The 24,185-nt window shown below is 38.0% G+C and overlaps 3 protein-coding genes and 1 long non-coding RNA gene across 7 annotated transcripts; 1 reads left to right on the top strand and 3 right to left on the bottom strand.

Annotated features, from left to right (window-relative positions):
* Nucleotides 1–315: 315 nt before the first annotated feature.
* LOC149117547 (matrix metalloproteinase-19-like) lies at nucleotides 316–5,732 on the top strand. The gene is made up of 6 exons (XM_089277959.1): nucleotides 316–547; nucleotides 1,253–1,516; nucleotides 3,059–3,165; nucleotides 4,629–4,951; nucleotides 5,093–5,209; nucleotides 5,547–5,732. The coding sequence occupies exons 1-5, from the start codon at nucleotides 467–469 to the stop codon at nucleotides 5,182–5,184; spliced, it is 867 nt and encodes a 288-aa protein (XP_089134085.1). The 5' UTR covers nucleotides 316–466; the 3' UTR covers nucleotides 5,185–5,209; nucleotides 5,547–5,732.
* A 1,819-nt stretch (nucleotides 5,733–7,551) lies between these two features.
* Nucleotides 7,552–13,998, bottom strand: LOC110040385 (uncharacterized). Of its 3 annotated transcripts, XM_089277993.1 has the most exons (7): nucleotides 12,383–13,870; nucleotides 12,222–12,302; nucleotides 10,811–10,895; nucleotides 10,390–10,446; nucleotides 10,058–10,244; nucleotides 8,711–8,937; nucleotides 7,552–7,662 (listed from the first exon to the last, which is right to left on the bottom strand). In XM_089277993.1, exons 3-7 carry the CDS (start codon nucleotides 10,884–10,886, stop codon nucleotides 7,580–7,582), a joined length of 630 nt encoding a protein of 209 aa, XP_089134119.1. In that variant the 5' UTR covers nucleotides 10,887–10,895; nucleotides 12,222–12,302; nucleotides 12,383–13,870; the 3' UTR covers nucleotides 7,552–7,579. The 3 variants fall into 3 exon arrangements, with proteins under 3 accessions (XP_089134119.1, XP_089134122.1, XP_089134128.1); XM_089277996.1 differs by lacking the exons at nucleotides 12,222–12,302; nucleotides 12,383–13,870 and adding an exon at nucleotides 13,905–13,998; XM_089278002.1 differs by lacking the exon at nucleotides 12,222–12,302.
* Nucleotides 13,999–14,045: 47 nt separating this feature from the next.
* Nucleotides 14,046–18,878, bottom strand: LOC149117546 (uncharacterized). Its single transcript, XR_016203807.1, has 5 exons — nucleotides 18,661–18,878; nucleotides 16,795–16,881; nucleotides 16,308–16,364; nucleotides 15,789–15,857; nucleotides 14,046–14,908 (listed from the first exon to the last, which is right to left on the bottom strand). It is a non-coding gene; the product is annotated as an uncharacterized LOC149117546 (long non-coding RNA).
* A 689-nt stretch (nucleotides 18,879–19,567) lies between these two features.
* LOC110040189 (uncharacterized) lies at nucleotides 19,568–23,979 on the bottom strand. Of its 2 annotated transcripts, XM_020745383.2 has the most exons (6): nucleotides 23,643–23,979; nucleotides 22,631–22,742; nucleotides 22,149–22,187; nucleotides 21,527–21,689; nucleotides 20,651–20,874; nucleotides 19,568–19,822 (listed from the first exon to the last, which is right to left on the bottom strand). In XM_020745383.2, the coding sequence occupies exons 2-6, from the start codon at nucleotides 22,734–22,736 to the stop codon at nucleotides 19,770–19,772; spliced, it is 585 nt and encodes a 194-aa protein (XP_020601042.2). In that variant the 5' UTR covers nucleotides 22,737–22,742; nucleotides 23,643–23,979; the 3' UTR covers nucleotides 19,568–19,769. The 2 variants fall into 2 exon arrangements, with proteins under 2 accessions (XP_020601042.2, XP_089134133.1); XM_089278007.1 differs by lacking the exon at nucleotides 23,643–23,979 and having other exon boundaries at nucleotides 22,631–22,887.
* Between the last annotated feature and the right edge of the window lie 206 nt (nucleotides 23,980–24,185).

The raw sequence follows: 24,185 nt of genomic DNA, 5'->3' as shown, positions 1-24,185 counted from the left end.
AAATATTCCATTGCCGGACATAATAACAGACTCATTTGACCAAAAGTAAGGTGAAGGGCAAGAATAACTCAAAAACATTTTTTAGAGCAAAGTGTAGGCACTTAGTAGCCCAAGGTGACCATTTTCACATCACAAACACTGTCAATAGCGAAAATTGAATGCAAACAGGATTGTAATTCCACGTGACCCACAAAACAACCTGAAACAAAACGCTTACTTAAGTAGCTGCAATAGGAATTTCTCTAATGAAAGGTTCTTTTATGACTACCCAAGATACTAATACGCTGTACTTGCTTAGCTGTTCCATGAGTAAAATGATACCTGCCTTTAGCTGATGTGTTATAAAATATTCACTTAACGTATGTATCTGGGACATGCAATGAGAATACAAGTTTTTGCTATAAAATAAGTAAGCAAGTCTTCAGAATTCTCAATTCATTCGGGGCTTTCTGCAGAGTACTCGATCATGAAAATGTTGGTTACTGTGTTTCTACTGTCGTTCTTCACTGGGGTTGCGATTTGCCAAGATGACCAAACTATGTCGTTGGTATGTACTGGATTTCACATTAATCACTTCTAGCCAAAGATTTCAGTGCTTGTAGAAAAATTATTGTTGAACTTATTTTACCTGATGTATGAAGAATTCTAAAATTTTTCACTAACACGTGATCGGAAAGCAACAAAACAAAAACACAAAACGTTCTAAAAAGACAAGAAAATAACAGGTGGAAAAAGTTTTTCCACCGTTGCTGCAATCGTACTTATGTTGATATTTTTGCTTGTTAACTCTGCTACGTGTTCATTGTACGTTATTGCGTGGGCGTTATAGGGTATTACTACTGATTAATATTACACTGCCGGACCACCCAAGCAGTAAATAAGTTTATCGTTGTTAAAAATATTTGCGTCATTAGCAAAGAAAAAAACAGTCAGGATCGCAACACTTCCCATTACTATTACTATAAAAAAATAATAAGAAGAATATAGTCGGAAGAACGTCGCGATGTCCCGTCCTGTCCTGTCCTTAAGATAGAAAGGCTGGTCCACCTGCCCTGAGTCCGTTTTTCTTGTATTCTCACCAAAAACAACATATTAATTTTGCAATTTGAGCCGTTCATGTATTTTTGTTTGTGTATGCACAGAGCAAATACCACAACAAATCCGACCTAATGGGCTCTGCCTCTCGATTATGCTAGTTAATAGTTAGTATTTATTTGCGTACTAAAATATCGTTCATAATGTATTCTTTCAGCACTTTCTAATGCGATACGGGTACATATCAAACACTCGCAGTGGTAACCACGATGCTGGCACGGCCGTTCGACAATTTCAAGAGTTCTATGACTTCAATGTCAGTAGCAAACTGGATGACTCAACTGTCGCACTCATGAAGAAGCCTCGGTGTGGTATGAGTGATCCAACTCCAGACGGTCGCCTGCGAAGATATGCCACTCTTGGAAAATGGTCAAAGACTGACCTAAAATATTACGTCGAACCTGGTCAGGACCTCCCACCTGTGAGTACAGTTTGGAGTTAAGGAGCTCTTAAGTTGTTTTCGAGTTGCTACCTGGGAGGGGGGCTGATTTCAATCCTCCTTCACTTGGACAATTTTCAGGCTAAAATGTTCAAATAAACTTCAATGTTTCCCTCATATTTTAAAGAAAACACGCCACTTGACGTTTCTAAGGCAATCAAATTTTTATATCGAGGATCTGTTACCTAGATTGATCATAATAAAACTGATTCGACAGCCGGCCTACTGTCTTCAACGGATAAAAATTTGCCGTAAAATGAAACATTAAAAATTTGAATATACAGAGAAATTCCCATTAATTAAAAATAATCGTATGAAAATGTTCGGAAGAATGTTAAAAGTGCTAAAAATTTATGTTTGTTTAAAAGAATGTTATATTGTCTCGGGAATGGGCACGAGTTGTTGTCAGCCTCAATAGTTTTGTGAAATAAAAGTGCCTTAAAATATGGTGTATGGCAAGTAGAATGTACAAGATTAAGAAATTCGTTATGTTTAACTCGAGTAAATCGCACGGACATCTTAAATCATACATTTTGCATCATCATAATGAAATACCGATTTTCGATTTTTTTGTTTATCGTTTCCTTGGAAAGATCGACTGCCCTAAATAATACATTATACCAAAATTTCAATCTGTTTTTAGTTACTGGTGTAATTTTACCATCGATCTGATTAAGGGAAGACTATTAAAAAACTGTATCGAGACAGCTTCAATGCATATACGATATAAAAATTTACCATTACGAAAAATATCAAACTACATACCTGACATACTATTAAATAATAAAATTGATAAAATCAAGAATGTTCCTCTTGAAATCCTTGATCTTGTTACAACTTCTCAAAGCCTCAGGGAGGGAATTCATCAGTTTTGCACTCAGGTAGGAAAAAAAAGGGTGAAGTTCATAAGTGATGGTTCTCGGCTTGGGCAGTGAGACATATCACTCAGGAAATTCGGATAATCTGACACAAACAGACTTTTATATTGTAAAACCAACATATTCTGGAGACATCTGTCACCTAACGAAGTGAGGTTAACTTTTTCAAGTAACTGGTCATAAGAGGAGCAGTAATCCCTAAAAATAAACCTAGAATGCGTTTATTCAGAGCCTCTAACCTGCAACTTTGATAACAACAAGCTCTTTTCGCTCGATCGACTTGGCGCTTAGAGACACGCATATTTCAGCTCTCCTTTCCCCAAATGTCGCTTATTTGTTTCGCCGACAATTCTCCGATAGTCGAAAACTTATTGTCGACCAGCTTCGGTTCAATTCCCTTAGAGCGACACACAACAAAAGCCTTCTGTATTGAGGAACTTGATCCTGAACAACAGACCACTTCTTGATATGACGTACACAAATTGAGGTAATTACACCTCGGATTAATTACTAAGTAGTTTTAGAGATAGAACGGGGCACAACTCCCCAGGCCGCAAGAAAAATGGCAAAGCCAAGGCTAAATAGGGTTAATGTGCCGAAATTAAAATAATAATCCATTACCTCTTTTCGTCTGAATTACCAATAGGCGAAACATAAACAGATATTTGGTAAAGCACTGAAGTTCTGGGGTGACGTGTCTCGGTTGACATTCTCTGAAGTTAGTAGCGCTAGTGACGCCGACATAAAAATAAGGTAATTTGGATAATTATGTAGTATGTATATCAGAAATAAATAGGGATTTTATAATAGGTGGAATGAAAAGACTTTATTCGTTGGATGAGGAATCAAAGGTCCTATATTTCATTTAAAAAATTGGACAAAACTCTCCAAGGTATCTTACTGAAGGTGACGGGCTGTTCATCTTAGACTAATGCTTTATACAGATACATTCTCCATGATTTGCTGAGTGACGAGGAGACTTTCAGCCGTTGTTTGTTCATCTCTCGCGGAATATTTTGTATCATCCGTTAATTACAGATACATAAAATAAAATAAATAAATAAACCACTTTATTAAAGTGTCGAAGTATTTAGCACTGCTGTACTAATTGGGGACACTCAAATAAGCAAACAAATATTGTAAATTAAACAGAAACTTGTTAAAACACCAACTGGCGAGAGGCTTACCAGTTGGCTATTTATTTTTACAAAGCGTGGAGGAGTTGAATCTGGGAACACCAGACACAAATCCATCTAGTAGCAGGGAGGAGGATTTGAACTCGGGACCTCCGGATTACGAATCTAGCGCCCTAAACCATAAGACCGCGCCGCCTTCATGGGTACCTCGTTTTGGCACGCAGATTACGACCAATTTGGTCTTTTTAAACAGAATTTTGCATTTTTTTTTTTTCTAGCTTGAGCTTCCTTGAGCAGCTATGCATAAGTAGTACATTCTTACGTATACCCGTATCATTTAATGATGATGATGATGATAATAATAATAATAATAATAATAATAATTTTCGATGAAATTCCTTCAAATATTCTTTCATTTGCAATACTTTGATACCAAAATTTAAAAAAATCTCATCTAGTAGGGCAAGTCGAGGGCTATCTTGTTGCAATAGACCTTCAGCTAAGGGGTGACCCTGTGTTTTGTTTTGTTTTGTTTTGTTTTGTTTTTTCCTTCTTTCCTCTTTTTCCTTCCTCCTCCTTTTTCCTTTTCCTTTCTTCCCTCTGCGATTTTTTTTTTCACCCAAAATAAGGGGGCCCGGGCCTGGGCTCCCCGGTCCTCTCCCCTGGCTCCGCCTCTGACACATTTACATGTTTGGGCTAGAAGCTGTACTATGCATGCTTTCAGCCAATTACCCGTGGAGTAGCAGTCATGGACAGCAGCCAAAGGTTGTTTTAAACCCCAGACCCAAACAACACATATTGGAGCTGGGGCTTAATTGTCTGAGCACATGCATACGGGCTGAGGTCAAACCGTGTAGATGTGTATTGTGACCGTTACATTTAGATTGTTTATTTAATAAGATTCCTTGCACTTCATAAGGTCATAACGGCTACAAACACAAGCCATATAATAAAATAATAAAAAACGTGAAAAAATAAAACGCAATTTGAAAAGGTACATGTACATGTAGCGAAACAGGCGAAATATTGAGAAGCCATAACCGTGTCGGTTTCTCACGTGTACACTTTATCTTTAATTAGCTATGGGGTAAAAAGTCACAGTGGTACCAATGTAGAGCAGACCTGCCCGTATCCATTTGACGGCGCTTCGGGCACTCTAGCTCACGCGTATTTCCCTGAGGACGGGCGAGCTCATTTTGACGAGGACGAAACCTTCATCGATGGAACTGAGAGCGGTGTCAATCTTTTATGGGTGGCTGTGCACGAATTTGGACATTCCTTGGGCCTTGAACATACAAACATCTACGGGGCGATCATGTATCCTTTCTACACAGGCTACGTTCCAGACATGGAGCTCCACTCTGATGACATTGCTGGGATTCAATATTTGTATGGTACACATGGTAAGAGCCCGAATGAAAAGCTGTGATAAACTTCAGAACGATGGGACTATAGCTCGATAAAAAAATTCCCTACGTTCTAGAGGATACAATTTTGTAACAGCGATTGATCGAGGTATGTCTATTCTTTTCTTGACAATATAGGAAATGCGGATTTTAAAAACAGATTTCATCGGGACTGCAAACCATTCAAGGATGGTGGTCACTGTCAGAAGTATCCTGATAACATGAAGTAGTGGTGCAAGAAGACATGCTTTAATTGTAAGTGGTGCAGAGATTAGCAATAGAGAAAGGAACCAATTGTAAGAAAGGTTGCAGGGAGGTGTGTTCTTAGCCAAAGTGCTAAAGATCCTTGGATGTACTTAAGCTTTTAAAACAGAAAACGTATTCAACTTCTTCAACTTCTTTATTGTTACACACTATTTACAAAATTAATTTGCATCAGTATTATAAAGTCAATATAAAAAGAGAAATCTATGTTACATATATGACATAGACATAGACAATGATAACGGTGAAAAGAATTCTTGTGCATATTTACTGATCGTCACTTAAATATAATTTTGAATCTCATTTTTTTTCTGCAATTTTATTGCAGGTAGGGCGCCATAAACGTTGACCACCTTAATCGACGGCGGATGCTCTTGTCAAAATATATAAGAAATAAACGTGGGAATAAAGGAAGCAAATTAAATGTTAAACGTTGACTATACCATAATCGAAAGGAAATACTCTTGTAAAAGTATATAAGAAATAAATTAGGGAATAAAGAAAACAGGTTAAATCATTTGGTGGTTTATTTTGGTCCATTTATTTTACCCGTAGTGTTCCCTTTTATCATACGATTTTGGGTGATAGGGTTACGTGCGTCTCAGTTGAGTGATAGGTACCGAAGACGTCAAAATGTGGTAAGAACATCAGTGACACACTCGGCTAACGGCTAATTGGACTTCATCTGTGATCTATTACTGAACAGACGCTCGGCAACATGGATTCTGTTGCGATGCTTGAGTTATGAGGCAAAAACACTTCAAGTATAAAAAGAAAACTTTTAAAACTAACTTTACGTTCAGTGACGCCCTGCTTTTTCCAAGACACCGGCAAATCGCTCTCACCAACGTGGACGACTGGATTTAGGGGCAGGATAAATGACATTTGAATAACTCTAAAAGCATTCTATTGCACAGTGGCTGTTTGAAGACTAAGTTTAGAATCATGTCAAATTCACAGGTGGCTAAAAAATTAGAGCGAAGTTGCATTTCGCTTTCTTTTTAAAATTGTGACTATCAAGACGGTGGTTAACTTAAGTCTGAATTTAGGTAGACCATAGCTAAACAGCAGATGCAAAATGTAAGAAAACAACACGTACTGAGCTTTTCAAAGTAAAACATAAACAATTAAAGCAAAACATGGCTGAAAACATAATAATGCAGCCGACGAGCTTCTTGGCTCGTTAGTGAATTACGATGATAAGTATTTCCGCTTATGAGAAGAATTTGAGGGCTATGAGTACATGGGTATAGGTGTGTCCGTTCAGCAATAGATCCCAGAAGACGTCAAGATGTGGCAAGAACAAAATGTGACATATTCGCCTGATGGCTCTTGCGTCCGGGGATACTGCTCTGTAAATCTTTGGGTAGGGATGTGCCGCTGCAACACTGAAACCCTCACCTGTACTAGACCATGATCAGCTTGATTTTGCAGCACTATTCTGGAATAGTCACCAAAACCCCTACTCTATCCAAGGCTAACTATTTTCAATGCAAAAAACTTTATCCCTATTTCGTAGTCCAACATACGCTGACTAAACCAATACTTTACAAAGCCGCTTCCCAGTTTCAATTTTATTATACGTGTAGAACCCTGTGTAAAGAACCCCGTTTTAGACTAAATTATTTATACACTGGCCATTTGTTTGGGTAAATTATACTCTATTCTAAACCAAAACTGTCTAATTTCTATACCCTATGCTAGAGTAAACTGCCTGAAAACCATACTACCTTTCGCAGCGGCATATACCCATATTGCTTATATAGGCGAGTACCCCCCGGGGCTCGTGTGCACTTTTTTTTGTTTGTTTTTTGTTTTTTGGTCTTACTGCAATTTGACGGCATCTGTGATCATAGGCTCTGCTGTGATCCAAGTCCCTAATGCAATATTTGAATTATTTGACAAAAACCCTTGAATTATCAAGAGAAAACTTTGGAAGATTTACGTTCGTCCCTGAAAAAAATTATAATATTTAGAGAGAAAGCCACATCAGCCCTAGCTGGTTTTCATGCGAGACCACTATCCTGATCCATTTGGAATTTGTAAATTTTGTTTTTTTGGGAGGAAGGAAAATTAGAGAACTCGGAGAAAATCCCTCGGAGCAAGGCGAGAACCAGCAACAAACTCAACCCACACATGACACCGGGCCGGAATCGAACCCGGGCCACTTCGTGGGAGGCGAGTGCTGTCATCACAGCGCAACCGCGCAATGTTAAAACGCATGTAACAATTACCTCATGAAAGTCATAAATACAAAGCGAGTTTGCTTTGCAAATCTAGACAGTTACATTTCATCCATTACAAAGCGAAACAACACCACACCGAAGAATGAGTATCTCTTACAAACGGACCAACTTTTATTTAATTCTCTCGATTTTGGGTTTCATAATCCTTCTGGTCGTATGCCGGTTTACCATAACTGATCTCTCCGTCAGCACTGCTCGCTGTTGAGAAGAAAAAAGAGAAAAAAGAATCACAAAAAAAAAACTTAAAAGTAAACCAATTTACAAGCAGATGAACTTACGAGCAACAACATTTAACATAGCTAAATACATCGCAAGATTTCGTGACAGCTGTATTGTTACTGTTGTTGTTGTTTTCGTGATCGTACTGACGATAGGAGTGGCTTTTTTACTGTTGTTGTGGCTGTGGTGGTTGGTGTTATTGTTGCTGTTGTTGTTAATGATGATGACGACGATGATGATGATGGTGGTGGTGGTGATGACGACGATGACGATGACGATGACGATGACGATGACGATGACGACGATGATGACGACGACGACGATGATGATGATGATGATGATGATAGTGATAGTGATGAAGATGATAATCAATATCTTACTGCGTCTGCAAAACTTATTCTTGTGCTTATGCGCTAGTGAAAACCAGCCTTACCCGCTTGGTGCGTGCTAGTAGAGGTGGTCGCTGCGGTAGTTCCGTTATGTTCAAGCAGCGCAAATTCGAGACATTTTTGACAAAATCATTCTAAAATGCAAACTTTGAGTTGCAAATAAAACAACGCTTGAATAGCATCGCATTATCGAGTGCAAGGAGTAACCCAAACGTGCGTGGCGGTCAAAAATGCCGCATTAATATCTTTAAGGCGAAATCCAATAGGAAATCGACCAATTTCAGTTTGTTTTTAATGGACAAAAACCAGAATATATTACAGTCTTAAACGGTTGCCTGAGACAACACCAAAAACACTTTCCCATGGAAAGCGGAGGAAATAAATTTTAGAGTTCAGAGAAATTGTGCAAACACAGATAACATTTCATCATCGTTTCATTTCACCAATACTTCCAAGTGTTTCATGTGAACTTCAAAATTTGTTTTCGACATCTGCAATTGGTGTCATTAGAAATGATTCCTTTTGAGAAGGTATTTAAAACAGTCGCACAGAAGTTTCCAATACAATGTAAATAATCTTGGTAAAAAGTTTTTGTCCTATGGTTACTCGTTTTTTTTTGGTGGATTCCTTCTTAATACCTTCGACAATTTCGTACACGTAGTTCACGTCTTTAGCTTTCCCCACGCACTCGCCCCACGCATGGTCGTCACAGCTCTGGTAGTGTTGGTTTGAACACCTGTTTGAGTTTCCGTGCATGTTGTAACTGGAGGCGGCATGCGGTGCACTGAAACATCGCCCATAGTCTTGGAGACCGAAGTAGGTAAGGCCGTTCTGTTGACTGCTTTCGGCGCAGCGACATGCTAGCCTGAATAAAACGTACAAGTTAGACACGAGTCAGTTTACCTCTACATGAGCTTCTTCGTGACCATACTTGACGTAATATATCAAACACGAAAGACCGTGTTTGACCACATTTCCAAACACCGCGTAGAGAGTATAAAATACGACGCGCAGCGGAGTATTTTTGACGACTTTCGAGGTTGGAAATGTGGTCAAGCATTGTATTGAGTGTTTGTTATATCTTCTCAATCGAAACTTAAAATAAGAAGAAAACGGAGAAATTAAATTATAAAAATCTATGCTAGTTAAGATCAGATATTCAACACATGATTTTCTTTGTTTAAACTTGATGAATCATTAATGAGTTTGAGAAGCAAACAGCAGAAGCAAAAACAAAAGAGACAAATATACCATTACTTCACTGAGACAATTTTTATCCCCCAAACATAGGTAACATCATACGTTTTCAAAGTTCGTTTATTGTCAGTATCTAGATGCCGAAGGATTCCCTTCTCGAGCAAGTTCTACTTGCGGTATTTCACACTTCAATTTCCATTCAAAAATAAAATTAAAAGTCGAAAAGATCAGCCATACGCCACATCCATAACAAAACCTGAAATTCCAAATAAGCATTTTCATTTGCAATTATCTACTGAAATAATGTAACTACTGCATAAGAATTTTTTGTCATACCGTAGTGAAAAAATACAACAAAAACAATACAATACTTTATTTAGACACATTACGTCTAAGAGCTGTACAAGCTCGTTCACAATACGGACGTGTAATCCTAAAATACAAACATTTACATGATTTACAAGGTTATAAAATCTAAGCCATTAAAAATTTTCCATGATCTGATACACACTAATTAACTATTAACTAAACGTCAACACTACGAATTCAATATATACGGTGAAATTTAAAATCTTAACAAAGTAACCGAGAATGAATGAATGAAAGACTTTATTAAAGTGTCAATAGTATTTGGCTTAAAAAAAAAAACTAACTGGGGACACTATTTACACATCACCCGTGGAATAAAATGAGCAAAAAATTAAAGGTCTAATGTTCTTAGTTTACTCTTGATTGGGCAACATTGATGGCCTGTTTCAAGAAACTAAAAGGCACGATTACACCCTCACCCTTTAAGATATGTACTGTAGTCGCTCCAGTCCACATTTTCTCCACTGTAATTGGGATCGCCTGAACTTAAATCTTGAAAGAGTTCCTGTGAAAGTGCCCGGTCGTTTTTCTTATCTTTGAAGCATCCAATCTTTACGTAATTGACATTGCACACGCCTGAGTAACCACGCATATTGATGGGGTTCTCTGGATACACAAAGACAGAAAAAAAAACAGTTAAGACATTTCGAAAACACTTACAGAAGAATGTAATACATATCAAGAGATTATTTTCTTTTACAGATCTTTTACAGATAAAAAACAAAAAATACATAAAGAAAACCCATGTTACCAGCTTCTGCTAAATCTTTCAGAGACATATCCACTGTATTTTGTTCATCATTGGTTTCTAAAGAGAACAAAACAATTGAAATATGGGAAACCGCTGCACTTAAATATATACCTACAGGTAATTTGTGGGCAAATCTTTTACTATCAAGGGATAAATGAGTAGTTATCATTTTATTAAGGTCCTTAAATTCCTCCAGATATTAAAAACAACCCGTTTTACAAAAATCTGGTGGAGGAGGGCACAAGGTGCCTAAATTCGATTCAGACACATGGCCGTTAGCTCATAATGAGTTCCACACACAGAAGGTAAACTCTTCCTTCCTTAATGCGCTAATGTGTTAGATTCTCTGACCGTTTTCCTCTGTTGCATAATGTAGAACCTCATGTAGGAATGTTGTAACCAGAGATGTTTCTTAACTCACCTGCTCTCCGAAAAAGCCGTCCTGCCGAGCCTGCAGTGATGGTGAACAGCAGTAAGCAAGTGGCTCTTAACTGCATTGTTTTAAGCTGCAATGAACACAAACACAATGGTGACATGACGGGTCATAATTAGTTAATATTTTGCAATTTCTGTTAGGTTTGCTTACTGGTAATATTATGATTTTAGTAGTACTATCGCAACATAATAATCCATCAAATATTTTCGCTCGCAGGCGATTGGTTTAAATTCGTGACGTGACAGAATATGTCCTAGCTAAAACTGGGTAATATACGAGTGCGTGCTGCGAGAAAATATTTGAATGATAATAAACACAATAGCCTCCATTTGGCGCGAAAATATGCTGAGGTATTTGTCCTTGAACATTATCTGTTACGAGAAGCGAACGGTTTTCATCGAGCTGCGCTCTCGGAAATCTGTTCGCAACAGATAATGCCCGCGGACATATACGAGCATATTTTCGTGCTAAATGGAGGCTATTGTTTATTTATCTACAGGCTTTTGATCAGTGCTACCAAGTGGCACCTTTCGAGCTAATTTTCCATTTCTTGCGGCGTCTGCGAAAGTTAGTGCACGTTGGTAACTTTAAACGGTCTTCTTTGATTAAGATTTAATGGCGGCGTCTTTCAGGGAAGATATCTGATGCGTGGGTTGGCATTTGTCAGATATGTTAGAGCCGCCTCTAAAGTATATAGCACATATAAATTCCTGGACACTCGATAACCGATGAACAATGCTTAATCTTTGACAGCCTCTAATCCTGTATCTTATATAAAATGTCAATGAAGATTTATGTAGGGCTTAGCGGTCGAGTGATTTAAATTTTAAATGGGTAATATCTGTGATAGCCGGGTTTTAAACCCTGTCAAGATACTCTGTGAATATTTCATTCCTTTCGTTTAATTTGTTTAGATACATATAAAAATCTGAAAATTCTGGGCAGACTCTTGGACAGTTGTCTCATTCAAAATCGCTTTCATTCCTAAACCCCGTAAAGCAGAAAATATGTCCCCAACCACGGCCCCCGAAAATCATAGCTGTGATACCGGCGTTGTAACTATATGTGAAAGTGGTGGAAATGAGCATTCCAAGTTGTGAATTGAATAACTTGAGAAAGCAATCTAATTGGCAAAGATATTGTCAATGAAACATTTCGAATCACAAAGCGTTTTCAGCTGACGGAACTAAATGCGATCTTTGCATTGAGCAGCGTCAAGGGAACCAAATGACAAATAATTTAATAAGACCCTAAACTCTGTCAATTCTAAAACGCTGCAATTCATTTCCTTTGTCATATCAGTGTTACAGAGAATTCGGTCAGTTTGTACTGTAATGGAATGAAAGGAACGAAAGAAAACAAAACTCAAATTACGAGATTTCTATACACAATTTACCTGCAATACTTCAAGAGGGAAGAATAAAGCGTTGTGGATGACCACCTAAAATTCTGCCGCAGAAACGGCAGCTGAAAACGTCTGTGGAAGTAGTTAAAAGTAATCGCAGTTTTGCTTTAGAAAACTCGGAACATCTCTTCGTTTATGCGGTACTTACTTACCCTCTTATAAAAGACACTCCTCGATAAAGGAATGTAAGTGTTATTTAATTTCCCTCCTACATTGATTTAACTGGCGCATTGCTTTAATAACAGGAATGTGACAGCGGTGTCATATTGTATTTGCCATTGACAAACAAACACCCAGCCTAAAACCCTTTTGGAAGAAATATGCAATTGCATCGATCCTTTTGGCAACACAAAAGTTATTTTTCTTGTGGGAGGGTTAGCGAAAACGTTTGGCATATACCTTGTTCCGCATCGTGGTGCCAATATCTGTTGTTCCGATTGGAGGAGAGCGTATCACGTGTCATGGGTCAAAGGGCGAACTCACGTACTCCCTAAGGAAACAACAACTTTCGACCCGCACGTGATTAGGTCGTGCAACTTGAAACGAAGAAGTATTGCAATGGTTGTAAATATTTGACTACACCCTTTCAACAGATCAAGAAAGTAAGCTTGCATTTGACAACTTGACCTAGTTGTGTATTTTGCAGTTCTTCTGGCTGGAAGCAGTGGTTTTAGCCTTTTTGTTTCCCTTTTTCAGAGATGATGTGTCGTTTTCTAGTTTGTTTTGATGTGCTGTTTTCAGAATATATAGTAGACTGTTCACAGCCCTCTATTTTCTCGTATTTTTATTCGATCATTGAAATCGCAAGAGAACGGGATGCCAACGCAAAACGAAAGACTTGGCTGGGTAGGAGGTGGGAACCGAGATAAATCGAGAGATCTCGAGATAATCGAAATCTATTCTTCTTGCTCGCTTCGCTCGCAAACCCCACCCCGACGCACCCCAGCGCCCCCGCTTTTTCTTTCGCCTGCGTAAATGGAGAGGCTGTGAACGGTCTAAATAAATAGAAGCGAGAATTTTAAGGAGACTTTGACATTGTTTAGTGAGATATTAGAATCCTATTAGAAATATCATAGTTTCATATAAATTCTTGCTCTGAGGCCATCCTAGGTACGTTTTCAAAAATTTGCAACGGTCAATTTTAAAAACGTATGCAGACTGGCAAACGAAACGTCAAGGTCTGTATCAAAATACGTTGGAATACAATGTTTATCACCGCTGTTTCTGTGATTATATTCTTAACCAAGCGTAGTTTCATTTTTAGTTTGTCAATTTTTGCTTTGAACTGTGGCCTTGCTGCACATTGTTTATTCAGCTTTATAGCTGCTCGATCTCTGATTTGCTGGGAGAGCCTTGTCAAGCCAAAACACCCTCTGAGAGACCAAACGAGCCGGTTATATCAGCTTGCTGACTTGATAACGCAGGATATCAGCGCGATAGCTAGCCCTTCCGGGGGGGGGGGGGGAGACTCCCATATAAAAGGGACGGGGGTACTCGTCGTACCTTTTAGGGGTTAAAAAAGCGGTTTTGGTACCTCTTGGGGTTTTCAGCCTCAAAAGGTCCACAGCGGCAGCTTTTGCGGTACGTTTTAGGGTATTGAGGCGAAAAAATATGACAGGAGATATTTGAAAATCAAATGACTTTAGATTTTGTCTCAGAATTAGTACCTCTTACCTCAGCCACGCCCACAGAACAGGATCTTGGTACCTCTTGGAGTTCTGTTCAAAATTTCCCACGAGCACCTTATCCAGGAGTCCTCCTGGGAGCTAGCCAAGGCTTCCAATTTACTCATTGCAGTAAAATTGAGAATGTGTGTGCGATAAAATAATACATTTTATTACATAGACACGACATTTTTACCGGGAGATACACCAACCGTAGAATTGAATGAGAGTGAAGTAAAAAGGTAACTAATCAGCTAACTCAGAAAGACGTACATTATACACGCGAAAAAATAACATGGCGTTACATACTAAACGAATACTAATATGTATACCATCTTACTGTACAGTGAAGACGTAAGCTCTCGACATCAAAGTTACATAATTTAGATGAACTCATTGCTTCTGGTAATAAAATGCCGTTCTTGTTCTTTGATGAAATATTCGGCAACGGTAGAAAAAAAACATAACTGAAAATTAGGTCAGCTTAGAAGTTTGATTATAGTGCATAACAAATTTCGGGTTAACAATATGATTTGTTTTGCCGATATAAAGATTATTAATGAAGAGAGACTGTCCTCTTGTGTTTCATTCCAACCATGAAGTAGCCTGTGAACAGGCCCTCTAGTCGGGGATGGGCGAAGAGAAAGCGGGAAGAAAGAGAATAGAAGAGAGAGGAGAGACGCCACAACCCCTACCCCGTTCTCCCCTTGGCCACTTCACTCTCGGCCAGTTTCTCCAGCCGGAGCCTGTTCACAGGCTAACCATGCAGGTGTAAAAAACGCACATTTGGTTAATAGTAAAGTAATCCATCACTATACATTGTACAATTGAATTGCTGTAGCAACTGACCTATTCAAAAAGCTTCCTCACCTAAGTTATATGAACATACATTGTATTACAAATGGCTAACTGTATACTTTTATAAATGCAGAGTCTTCTGTCTTCCACCAACTAGTATTCCTGGCTAATACTCTTCAGGATTAATTTCACCAGTACCACTTGCAGGATCAGATTCTGAAAAATAAAACACCGCACATGCGTACAATATATTGAGACAGCAAAATTCAGTAACGGTATTCCTTAAGCTCTGTTAATATAGTCCCCACTCTTTAACCTACCCCACTCCCCCCTCGTAATAAGTCTCACACTCCTCAATAAAAGATTACCTTGTTGATACGTCATGATAAAAAATCACAAAGTAAAACTTGGCACTCTTAAATTTCTAATCAACCAGACTTATTTTGCAAACATATGTTATTGGACTGCTCTCAATTATTATTTGAGCCCACTTTGTTTCTTTATATGCACTCTGACTATATATATTAGCCTCTCCAGTCCTCCCCCCTCATTGAAAAGCACCCATGTCTACTCAAGACAGGATGAGGGGTCCACTCTTGGTGTTCATGCTTTAAGGCCTGGTTTATGGAAAAATCAATAAGAGCTCGTCGGGCCTATAAGTTGAACAATGGTTCTCTAATTTGTGTTGTAAAGCATACCCTCACAAATCTGCAGTTCGCACCAAGCTCGGGAAAATATGCAACCCGCGTTGCAAGCGCGAGAAAACGTACAGCGTCCCACTTGCCCACTTAATTGGAAGTAAGCGTCACCGATCCGCGTAATTAAAATCAAAGCGTTTGGTTTTTGTTTTGTATCTGCTTGATTGGCTGATAATTTAGCATGTTTGCATCGTTGGCAAGAGAATGTCCAACAGTTTTTCTAGTAAGCGTAAAAACATCAAAAGAAATTGAAAAGTAAGTTATGAAATACATATCTATGGGTCGCGACAAAAATTAATACAATCTGGTTGGTTGGTTGGTTGGTTCCGTTGTTATCAAAACGGCTTAAACAAATGTGTCATTACGTCATCCCTAAGGCCAGTTAAGCTATGCCATACCTTCCTCGGTTAGAGCGTCCAATTTCTTTTGGAAAGTATCTTCTGAATTACCTCGGTTGACATTCATTTCTGAGAAAAAACGAAAATGCGTGCGTCAATAACAACGTTCTTAATCGGTGAGTGTATTGAGCGAAATGTAAGAAAACGGCTTAAGTAGTTCATATCCACCTTTATTGTCACTAACCTATCCTCGCAAATATCGGCAAAATAAAGGCTAAGAAAAGAACAAATGGCATGGAAATTCCATCGTAGAGCAGGGTTTCCCTTCGAAGTGTTCTACAATTTCCTGAAGCTAAGATTTTCCTCATCACTGACGGTCTTTCAATCAAAAATTCTGGGCCCAGTTGTTCAAATTGCGATTCAGTGGATACTTGTTGACAAAACAACTACGCTTTTCACTACTCAGAAAGCTTCTTTTCTATATTCCCCCTCCATCAAGCTTGTAACCGCTAGCCCTGATTTTAACGGTGCAGACCTAGCGAGTATCGTTAGTAGTCAATTTATTGTCTTTTTGCTTACCTTTTTCTCTCAGATCTTGTATCGTTTCTTCAAGGTCTTCGAGGTCCGTTTTGTATTCTTGAAAAGAAAGGCAAAAAAGAAACGTAAGCTAAATGGAACGATAAGGACCCTTTGTTCAGTTATTCGTCGTCTACTTTCTTTTAGAGGAGCAAGTATAGATCATAATTTTTTGTGAGAAACACGGTCGCTTAACAGTTGGCTCGTCAGATGGGATCAGGGCAAAGATATTCACAGCATTTAATTCGTCGGTACTCATATATACACCTTGTAGAGAAATGGTCTGTCAGAGCGGCGCTTCACCCAACACGCCTCAACACTCCCCGGCCATCGATGGCTCGAACCTGGACAACTCAATCTTGAGTCTAGCCCGCTAATCATTAGGTGCCCACCCCCCTCCCACCTCCTTGAAAACCGCGGGAAGCTTCGTGAAATGCTGGTCTGATGTTGACGTAATCTTAGCTTTAGTCTCTTCCTCTTGTGATCTTACCTTTTTTCATGGATACAGATTTAGCTTCCATCACCAAGACGCTGATAAGCAACAAGAAACATACAAAGGATGTACGCATCTTGTTGTCTGCAGAGACAAATAAATATAATATCGATCGGTCAGATGATCAGTGATCTTTAGCGACAGAAACCAATTTTGAGATTGTAGCGTTGAAGTCTATCTATCAACATCAGATGATAGGGATTTTATTGTCTGGAAGCTTCCTGATTTTTTCCCAAGGTTATCCTCACTCTGTTTGGGTAGAGACAAAGACAACCATTGAAATGCTCAGCATTGACCCGGGGGAGGGGGCGGGGTGGATTCAAGTATGCTGGTTAAGTTCCGGTGAGTTGCAAATTAGGCCAAATTGGGAGGACCAAAATGCATCCTTACTAGGTTGAAATCAAACTTAGGACTGTCCATAGCAACTGCTCATAACGTCATCCTCAAGTCCCCAGTTCTCTTCAGCGTAAAACAGGTCTATTGTGGTTTGCGTGTCGGTTACGTTTTTCAATGAGACTTATTCAATTCACCGCACAACTTAATTACGTCTTTTATCAACCCCCAGAAGTCCAAAGACACAGACACAAAAAAAATGCTAACCCAAGAAAATTCCTCATATCGCACTATCATTCTTTGGGACCCTAAGTGAGTTATGGTCCCACTCCAAGTAATGGACTTTTGAAAAGCTTTCTCGGAAGGTTACTATGCTAAGCTATAGCTATTACGCTTTTGTTTCATTCATCCATTAATGGATTGCAAGTGAATATAATTATTAAGGAATTCACAGTTTTGTAATGCGTTAAAAAGGCCGCGAAAAAAGCTTCAAGGTCTTTGATTGTTCGCGAAAACACTAAAACCTCAGTACATGCAAAATTTGCAGCGGATCATAATTGAAGAGAATGTTTAAAATATGCATCTTTAAAAAGAGCATTTAAAGTTAAAGTCCCGGTTCTGAGAAAGTCAATAATTTAAACCCTCTATAAAAGTAAACATACTTGTGACACGAAAAATTAAAAGCCAGTGTTCCAAGTCGGAAATCCTTGTGCCAAAAAATTGAAGCATTCACTCAATTCTTATGCATTATCAAACTACAAGTATCACACCGAAATCTTTAACAGCCATACATTTTCATTACATTATACGCAGCGGCCATTTAGAAAAATTCCGGTTGTTTACTTTGAAAATCAAATATATGCGAGCTGATCATAAAGTTTAATATCTTTTTGACAGCTAATATTTTCCACACAAAAATAGAGAGTTAGTTATATGTTAGAACTGGTAAATCAAAAAGAACCTCCACATGGACTGTCAGCGCTTTCGCCTTTGCGTAACTTTGAAATTTCATTTCTTTGCTGAAACGAGTTCAGAAATACCGCCTTGAATTTCTTATTTGCCGTGTTGAGCAAAAACTCAAAGCCAGATTTTTTTCGCAATCGTGATGATTCTAGAAAGAAATAATTCACATGAAAGATTGTACATGTTTGACATGTTTTTTTTTTTGCTTTTCCAGTTCAAAAGAAACCGAAGTGGAATGCGGGCAACGAAAATGTAATAACTTAGTTTTCAAAGAATGCAGTTAATGATTGCCTCCATGTCAGAGGTTAAAATTGGGCATCTGTGCCGAAAACAAAACGTTTCGTAAATGGTAAAAAATTCTCGCATGCAACTTGATAATTTGCGTCTTAATTCTATAATTTCTAAATACAGTGTTTCTTTTAAGTCTGTCTACATCTATAATACGATCGGTATATTCATATCTCTTCTAAAAACCGGAATTGTGATGGTGCCAAAACATTGACCTGCATAACTTTACAAGTTTCTCTTCTGCCTTATTTTCTACAAACTAAAATCAATGTAAGCTACCTTTTCTACAGCCAAACTTGCAAGTTTCCAACACTGACAACAAGATGATGGCAGCAAAGAGGTTGCCTTCAACGGATAGAATTTGATGGTTAGTCTTAAAGGCGATGGCAAGGAATCTGCTCACCACCCAAAACTAATCCGTAGCTCTTTAACTCCAGATGGATAACAGCTTTGTTATGCAGGAATTTTTTTTTCCTCACCCGTATTTGCACAAGTATGGGCTTTAATAAAGTGTTGTTAATACTTAACAAGCTCAACAGCGATGTTTACGCAGAAGGTTTAACTTCAAAAGTACTTCAGTAGCTTTGAATTCCTTTGTAAATGAGATGGAATTTCGTAGCAGAAAAGTTCATATTTTTCACTTTTATCAGTTTGAAATTCTTATACTTCCTCTTTGGCAAGAACTATGACCGATCGATGTGAATCATACAGCGTGAGTTCAGTCAGCTTCATGAGCGACATCCATCTATCCTGAACTATTTTAATGCTAATTTTTTCGTTCTTTTAAACAAACATTGTTGTCAGAAAACTTTCAGTTATCGATTCTAAGCCAGAGGTCTCTAGTTTGTTTTTCTCTTTTATGCCGTTTACTAAGTTACATTCATATTCCTAGAGCAGTCTGTTTTTACTGACACCCTAGAGGTCAGTGTACCGTATCTGTCACAGGGGACGGGAGCAGGATGGAAAGATAAAGGAGTGCGTAAGGGAAGCGGGAAGTTCTGCCCCCCCCCCCTCCCCCATTCCCCCCACCCCTTACTCCCATTTTAGTTGTTGATGACAGAAAGTTGTCTTATAACTTAAAAAACAGTGTGTGAGATAACTGAGGTAGCTAACACGGGTACAAAAATGTGTGTGGAGTGAAAAGAATTGAAAAATAACAAGCTAGAAGTGAGACGGGGTCAAGAAATGGGTGTATATCCTTCATTTTTAATTTAATATATCCTCTATCCATCGAAGCAACAGAAATAAGTTGTATTATGACTATATGATGCATCGACATAAACCAATATTTCAAACTGGAAACAAAATTTCACATTTTTTTCTCTTTTGATAACAAGTTTATTAGTTCGTTCTCGACTTATGATGATCGATTCACTTGGGAGACCAGTTCAGTACTCCTCTGGGTTTATTGGAGGCCCCACACCACTTCCGACTGGGAAACCTAAAACAAAATACATACTGTTAATATGTTACAACACAACTCAAGAGAGGATGAGGGTAAGAGAGTTCATCTCCTATATGGGCCGTATTCTTATGGTAATCCTTCTCGAGTTAGTTTTAGACATGGTATCCAGTTCTCCCGCGGATGTTACCTCGCGTGTCGTGGCGCATGATGGTAGTTGATAGTAGTCGGTGATAGATGTAGCATGCGCTTCTGTTTGACCACCAACTATCGATCATGCACTAACATCGACTATCATTCACTTTGAATTTGTTCAAATTCTTCATTGTAGTCGATAATAGTTTTTCCCGCTTAACCACAGGTATGATGGTTGACGATATTTGATGAATGAGTGAACGAAACTTTATTGCACACTCCCAAAAAATGGGTTTTTCAGTGAACAATAAAAATACAATAAAAATATAATAAAAATACAGTAAAAAATACAATAAATTAAAAAGGGTAACACTATTCTTTTTTCCAAAACTCGTCAAGCATCTTTGCTTGAAAATTTTTCTTAAAGTTTACTGAACCTTTGCTCAGTTGTAAATCTTTATCTAATGAATTCCATGCGTTTACTATCCTGTATTGAAATGTCCTCTGACGAGTAGCGGTTTTACGTCAAGGAATGTTAAGTTGTTGGGGTTTCTTGTTTGATGATTGTTGGGAGTTTCTAGTTGATGATAGTTAGGCGAGAATCAGCTATCACGGATTATCATTGTCCTGACAAAGGCGCCAATTATCAACATCTTACTGCATCTATGCATGTCGGCTTAGGATTATTCTTATACGCTAAAGAAAACAAGCCTTTAGACGCCATATTCTTACTTGGAACAATTTCATAAACATAGTTCATGTGAGCCACTCCGGCACAAGCCTTGTCACTAGCAGTGTCGCATGCTTCGTATTCCGTGTCCACGCATTTGTCGTTTGAATGGTACTTGAAAAAATGCTGAGCCGCGTCCGCACTGCTCCAGCATTCACCGTAAAATTGAATCCCAAAGAATACAAATCCTCTGTTGGCTGCAGCTTCCGCACATCGACAAACAAGACTAAGAGGCAATTGAAAAAGCACAAAGAAAAACAAAGACAACAAAATCAAGTTAATAAGGTCTGTAATGTTAAAAAAATGCGCAGTTAGACGCTTGCAACAGCTCTTTACGGGGAATTGGGATTTCCGTGTCCAGTCACTAAAAGTTGACCAATTGTTTAGTGAAGCCGTGTTATTAGAAAGCGCATGCAAATCTCTTTGAGAACATTATTTCAAAACTCTGGTTAGATCGTGCTTATATGGCTAAATTGAACTTTACACAAGCGAAGACTAAATATCAAAGGGAATGAGCAAATGAGCCGCAGTTCATTGTCCAATTACAAAGGACACAGACAATACAGTGAATCAATCAAAACTCGAAGTAATTACATGTACCTGACGCAAAGAGCGGGAAAACGTGTACAAGTGAGTCACGGTTGGTTTTGGTTTTCACTTCTGATTGAAAGAAAACGGAGGCGCGGTTTTTTTTGTTGTTGTTTTTTTTGTTTTTTTTTGTTTTTTTTGTTTCCGAGCCAATCGTGCAGCGTAGTGATGTAATTTAAACCAATTCATGATGCCAAATATGCTTGTCCCTGTTTATGAAGATTCTCAGTGTGCAAGGAGTAAGTTAGGTGGTAAGCATATTTCAGGTAGAGGGCATTACTGATACTCACTCAGGTAAGTAAGTGTCCCAGTGATCCCAGTCTATCTTCTGACCACTGAACGATTTCCCTTTTTTTCGATCTTGGAACAACAGATCTCCCATAGCTCTCTTGGATGCCTTTTTCTTGTCGTTATAGCAACCAATCTTGGTGTATTTCATTGGGCAAGGGTTATCTGTAGATTAGATAGTGTTAGAAAATATTCCAAGTTCATTGTTTTAAAATTGCCCTTTTTGATCAATGCAGATCTATGACAAGACTAGAGATTGGCTTGTTGAATTTAAGGAGTGTCTCGTTACTATATTAAAATTAAATATTCAGTATTTGACCCAGGTTACCTAGTCTTGTCACAAATCGACATAAAAGTCAGTATATGTATACTGACTTCTGCATTCAGAGAGAATTTTCCCAAAAATACAAGTCCCAAGAGCTCTATAAGCGTTTGAAAATCTTTGTGCTATCGACGAACATTTTTACGATATAAATTAAGCGATTTCTCTGCAAATCATTATAACCGCTATTGAACATCAAGCATTATAAACCACAAAAGAAGTTTTGAAATCAAAAGTAGCTCATTAAGCACGCCTCTACTAGGAATGATCATTTCAAGGTCCATGAAACATTTAATATATACCTGACAACACATGTTTTTCCCTAGCAACATCTTTCAGACCTAAAAATAACCAAAAGAAAGTTACAGACTGTATGCGAAAATTCTACGAGTGGATAATCAACAAAGGAGAAAGATCACTTATTTTCTATTTCCGACTAGCTATATTTTGTTTAGGGCGGCAATGTTGACCGACTGCGAGAAAAGCACCTAACTCAGTAAAAATATATCCGAACTAAAATTAGTTAGGGCTTTTTTTTTAACTAACCTTAAAAACGAGTAAAAGATTTGAAATGTTTTTATTATTATTATTATTATTATTATTATTATTATTATCATCATCATTATCATCATTATCATCATTATCATCATTATCATCATTATCATCATTATCATCATTATCATTATCATTATTATTATTATTATTATTATTATTTATGTTGTCTTTAAAGCCTTCCGGGGGGGAGGGGGGCAGTAATTCAATTATTTTAAAAGAATCGACCTACCCAAATCATGACGGCTTGATATCATTTTAATGTGATCACTGTAAGCAGCTGTGAGGTATGTAGGCCAAAAGAAAGTGAGAATCCCGAGAAGTACATGCGTGATCATGACTGCCTATAATGGAAACGATGAAGATTAAAATGTGACATCTTTATTCGCCGCGAGTATTAAAATAACTGTTACGACCTGGTTGCAAGTTGGACTAAGGCCTAAGCGAAAAATTAAAAAAAAAAAAAAAAAAAGTAATAAGGTGTGAAAACTACAGTCGAATGGCTGAACAATACGTATTTACTTCAGATAACATGTTTATCTTTTCTCGATGAGCTTCAAAACATTTTATAACTAGGAGTAATCAAGTTAAATTTTTCATTCTTTATGTCCTTATAACCTTTGGCGAATCTAACGAATGGCTGTTTAACATTCGGCAAGTTATTAAATTGAATATTGAGAAATTAGGGACTTCATGCAAAGATCAGCACTACGAAAGAATGTAAATACATTTTAAATAAAGGCCTTTTTTAAATTGCCTTGAAAAGTAAACAAAACGCTTATTAAGTCGCAAAGGCAAAGAAATTATTCCGCGGCTTTGGAACTGAATTATTAGTCAGAAAAACAAGTAATTGGTTTGTTGAACTCATATCCAGAGATTTAGCATTGTTGCTTTGCAGATAGATTTAAATCATAAACTGCTGATATCCCGTCCATTGACTCGGAAACTTGCCGTTGTGAAATTTCTACAACAATGTTTTTGTCGCAAGATGCCTAACACTACAAAGATTGAATATTCAATCCAACGAAAAAAGAATATTAGCAAGCAAAATTGAACTTGTAATTAAGCCCAAGTTTGATAAGCCCAATATTCTGCTAAATCTTTCGCCAAAGAGGATCAACAGAGTACCCATTTAACTCCCTTTAAAGTTTTCACATTTCTCAAATATAAAGCGGCATAGTTCTCTAAAACCTAGCAAACGTGTATGCATTAATGATTACAACTTTCCAAAAGCTCATTTTTACCTTACTAAGAGTCCACGCGGTGACTGCAAAATATTTTTGACAACATTAAACGCCTTCCTTGGACAGTGGCCCTAAAACTGCAAGCTTCATCCAGCGGAAAAGAACTTTAGTAAAAGTTATTTGGATTCTCTGTGACGTTATGTGATTTAAAGGGACCGCATGCAGGCAAGACACTATTGCTAATAAATGATAATCCAACGTTGTTATACCCTGACTGATGTAAATAACATGACGCGAATCACGAAATAGCCTTTTTCACGATTAATTTTTCTCATTTGCATTACAATGTAATCCAACGTGGATGCGAGGCAATTTCGGGCTAAAACTACAAAATAACCCGAAATTATCTCATATACATGCTAGACTTTATTGTAATGCAAATGAGCAAAGGTAACCGTGAAAGGGGCTCTTAAAACTCCTCCGCTCTATCCGCGTGTCCGTCTCACTAACTGACCCCCATTACGTTTGTTTCCTTGTATTTAAAAGAAAAAGCTATCCTATGACCTGATTCGACAGGAATGATTGACGTACAAGACCTGGCTT

Source organism: Orbicella faveolata, unplaced genomic scaffold (assembly GCF_042242905.1).
Source record: "Orbicella faveolata isolate gen_17 unplaced genomic scaffold, um_ofav_v1 contig_12, whole genome shotgun sequence".
Classification (NCBI taxonomy): Eukaryota; Metazoa; Cnidaria; class Anthozoa; order Scleractinia; family Merulinidae; genus Orbicella; species Orbicella faveolata.
The sequence above is the reverse complement of the archived record's forward strand: the minus strand, read 5'-3'. Positions and strand labels throughout refer to the sequence as shown.

Bases quoted from the DNA above. Each gene is read 5' to 3' on its own strand.
- LOC149117547 (XM_089277959.1), top strand. From the start codon at position 467: ATGAAAATGTTGGTTACTGTGTTTCTACTGTCGTTCTTCACTGGGGTT. The intron at 548-1,252 runs GTATGTACTGGA...GTATTCTTTCAG, and splicing joins ATGACCAAACTATGTCGTTG to CACTTTCTAATGCGATACGG. The intron at 4,952-5,092 runs GTAAGAGCCCGA...TTGACAATATAG, and splicing joins ATATTTGTATGGTACACATG to GAAATGCGGATTTTAAAAAC.
- LOC110040189 (XM_020745383.2), bottom strand. From the start codon at position 22,736: ATGATCACGCATGTACTTCTCGGGATTCTCACTTTCTTTTGGCCTACA. The intron at 21,690-22,148 runs GTATATATTAAA...TCTAATCTACAG, and splicing joins GGAAAAACATGTGTTGTCAG to ATAACCCTTGCCCAATGAAA. The intron at 20,875-21,526 runs GTGAGTATCAGT...ATTGCCTCTTAG, and splicing joins TGGGACACTTACTTACCTGA to TCTTGTTTGTCGATGTGCGG.
- LOC110040385 (XM_089277996.1), bottom strand. From the start codon at position 10,886: ATGCAGTTAAGAGCCACTTGCTTACTGCTGTTCACCATCACTGCAGGC. The intron at 10,447-10,810 runs GTGAGTTAAGAA...TGTTCTCTTTAG, and splicing joins ACGGCTTTTTCGGAGAGCAG to AAACCAATGATGAACAAAAT. The intron at 10,245-10,389 runs GTAACATGGGTT...TTGTGTATCCAG, and splicing joins GAAAGATTTAGCAGAAGCTG to AGAACCCCATCAATATGCGT.